At 35.4% G+C, this 3470-nt stretch overlaps 1 protein-coding gene across 1 annotated transcript in view; it reads right to left on the bottom strand.

The window, feature by feature from the left end:
- The window catches only part of LOC107302820 (ankyrin repeat and SAM domain-containing protein 1A), a 45923-nt gene extending 42902 nt beyond the window's left edge, over positions 1–3021 (bottom strand). The window contains exons 1-2 of the mRNA XM_029287303.1: positions 2941–3021; positions 2674–2822 (exon numbers count right to left, since the gene is read on the bottom strand). Coding sequence (XP_029143136.1) covers positions 2674–2822; positions 2941–3021 — 230 coding nt within the window. The remainder of the gene's footprint in view (positions 1–2673; positions 2823–2940) is intronic.
- Between the last annotated feature and the right edge of the window lie 449 nt (positions 3022–3470).

Below are 3470 nucleotides of genomic sequence, written 5' to 3'. Positions count from 1 at the left end.
GTTCTCACCTACATCGTCCACATGGGACGACTCGGGAACTCAACTCCTACCCCGGGCAGCTCACCTATCCCCTTATGCCCAGGGGAAGGGTACAAGCCGTTTGACAGCTGATGCTAGCTGTCAGAACGGCTTTTACGCTGAAACAGGCGGGAGGCAGCAAACAGCTGCGTCCGACGAGGTCGCCTGCCACCGGAAGCCCCAAGCCTGTTAGTCCTGATGAAATGGCCAGAGTCCTTGAGATTGTGAATTTGGCCACCTGAGTTTTAGAAACATGTCCATTGGTTAAAGCCTTCCAGAAACAACATGTGGTTGGATCTATGCAGTAGTAAATGCTACTTCGAGGGAGGAGATGTTTTCATATGTTCTGAAAGAAGCAATCATTTGGTTTTTTTTCCTCAAGAAACCATTGTTTTATCCAAAAGATTTTGATAAATCAAAGCAGATTTGAGATATGGGAATGGGAAGAAGTCTTTTGCACTGTTAGTGTTTCATCTGAGATGAAGTTTGGGAGATGCCACAGAGTTCTAGGTGAGTCCAATGGCCTGGTTGTATAGTTGTTGAAGTAAAGTCTTTTTTAGAATTTGACTGCTTTGTATTAATGCTATTTTTTTTTAAAAAGTGTTACATTTCATTGCTATGCTTTTAATTTACTATTAAATGCCCAGAGTCATGGAGCAAGATGGATGACCATACAATTATTTAAATAAATGAACAACCTACATTTTATCAGAAGCTCAAAGCAATTTATTTAACTGCACAGAAAACACTGGAGGGAGGTAGCTGCAGAGGTATAGATAAAAAGTATTATTTATCTCCAGTTTAAAGAACTGTAGTTCTGTGCTTGGCTGTAATACTGTACTAATTCTAATATTTATTAGAATTGTACACATCTCAGGAATTACTTTATAACTTAAACAAATACAGCATCTCTGTGCATCTAAGCACCCAATTTTTTAGGCTTCTACCCAAGCCTGATAAAAATTGTGGTTCCTTTAAGAATCATATTAACTTTAATAAAGAAGCTATTTTTTCATATTCAAGAGGAAGCCTTAATAAAATAGGGCAACTTTAGAAAATAACTAGGTACTGCTTGGTCAAGCATATCTTCCTAACCATTTTCAAAGCTTGCATAGCCCTAATATTAATTTATTTTTCATAAAATCTACTGGAAAAATAACAGAACAGTAATCCAACACTTAAGCAAAATACATTGTTTATATAGTAAGTAGCTCACTATGTTCACAGAACATATTTAATCTAATCAACTACTACCTAATCATAGCAATTCACTTTGAGATCTAAAAAGCCATAATCATGCTTAATTGTCTAAGATTTGCCATTCTGGGGAACACCTCTATCTTACCTGTATCCTCTGAACAATACTGGTAAGAAAGTATTGGTAAGGCTTATACTAATAGTATGACATAAATGGTCCTTCCCTTGTAGCCAAGCAGGCAGCAAGGGGTATAACTTGGATGTTGTAGCTAATTAGGACTTGAATATTGTTTTGTGCTGCCCAAGTGTTTGCAGCAGGTTTTTTTTAATGGAACATTTTCTACAATCATCTACTAGTCATTTCTTATTTCTTTGGAGACAGGATTCTTTTTTTCTGAGTAGAGATTATTTTGAGCAACGTTCATTTCTCCTAGATATGAACCATTCCCTCATGCCAACATTTTGCATATCTTAACATTTCTCCCTGAACTTTCAAATATTTAGTACATATTATTGAAAGTTATAAAACCTCAATCACTTGTTGTAATGTTTTGACCTTTATGTGTACTGTACAAGTAATTTACTCCTTTTTCTCTGTCAAATATGATTATCTTTGGCCTTGATATATTGATTTTCAAATCCATATTATTTGTTGAATCATGCAATTTAACATTCATTGCAAACTGTTTGGTTCTTAAGCACATCATCTGTAAATAAAGGTGCATACAGGTAGTCCTTGACTTACTAGCAAAATTCAGACTGGAACGTCTCTCACCAAGCGGTACAGGTAGTTCTCGAGTTACGAACTTCCAACTTCTTGCGAAAAATCTCGTGAAAAGTCTGATTGAACTTTTTTTGTTTTAATCCCACAGACTTTTGTTTCCCTGTACGTGGCGGCAGAGAAATGTGACAGGATGCTGCAACTGTCATAATTACATGCCAATTGCCAAGCACCTGAATTTTGATTATGTGACTTCAGGGGCACGGTGAGGGTCGTAAGTATAAAAACCAATTGTAAGTCTTTTTTTCCCCAGTAATCTTTTCATTTTGAACAATAAATAAATGGTCATAAATTGAGGATTACTTATATTCCCAACCAATACATCTCTAATATTACCACAGGCATTCCCCATATTTTTATACATAACTACATTAAACATCCAAAAGAATTACACATTCTTGTTTTACTCTGTGCTTAATGTTGAGGCATTTGTTAAACATTCTGTTCCTACATATGCTTTATTAATATTATACACTACACCTATGTAATTCATCAACCAATCTTCAACTCCATATACATTCAAAACCTACCATAATTCTAATCTCTTCACTTTCTAATGCATTTTATCTCAACCAGAAAATATGTAATAAACCTTCTCACATTTATACACTCATCACAGCCTCTGCCCAGCATAAAGCTGAAATGCACTCCCCATTTTACTAATAAACTCTTCTCACATGATTTCCACTACAATTCTGTCAAATGCTTTCCCAGGCAAACTTAATAAACAAATTCCCTTAATAGTTGTTAACCTACTTTCATTATCTTTCTCTTTATAGAAGGGAACAATAACATCACTCTTATAATCATCAGATGCAGATAAAATCTTCACAAACATTAAACAAGAGGCACAGTCATTCCATAAGCAGCTACATACACAATTTAGCATTTCTGCAGTTACATCATCTACACCTTGTAGTCTTGCCAATTTTCCACATTCTCACCACAGGTGTGACTTCCTTTTCATCACTGATAGCATTTCTTTCAATTCCATTGCTGGGCATACCTTTATCATTCCCATGCATATTTCTAAAATACTCTTTGCACCATTCCCCCACTTCAGTTTTATATCAAATTATTTCAACACCTTCTTGTTTAATTACATCTGTTCTGATAAAAGCTCAAAAGCCCAAATTAATCATGTTTTTAGATTCATTTCTTTGCTTGGTGTATACATGAATGAAGATTTGTCAGACCTACTGTGTTTCCCCAAAAATAAGACCCAACCGGATAATAAGCCCTAGCATGATTTTTTCAGGATGCTCGTAATATAAGCCCCACCCCAAAAATAAGCCCCAGTTAAGATCGTCAGCCAGATGGACCCATTTAGTACGTATTTCCCCGAAAATAAGATCTAACTGGAAAATAAGCCTTTTTGGACTTTTGGAGCAAAAGTTAATATAAGATCCAGTCTTATTTTCAGGGAAACACGGTATATTTTTCTACACAGATTAGATAAATTAATTAATTATGT

The sequence above is a fragment of the Protobothrops mucrosquamatus genome, unplaced genomic scaffold (assembly GCF_001527695.2).
Source record: "Protobothrops mucrosquamatus isolate PMUCROS unplaced genomic scaffold, P.Mucros_1.0 scaffold_293, whole genome shotgun sequence".
Lineage (NCBI taxonomy): Eukaryota > Metazoa > Chordata > Lepidosauria > Squamata > Viperidae > Protobothrops > Protobothrops mucrosquamatus.
The sequence above is the reverse complement of the archived record's forward strand: the minus strand, read 5'-3'. Positions and strand labels throughout refer to the sequence as shown.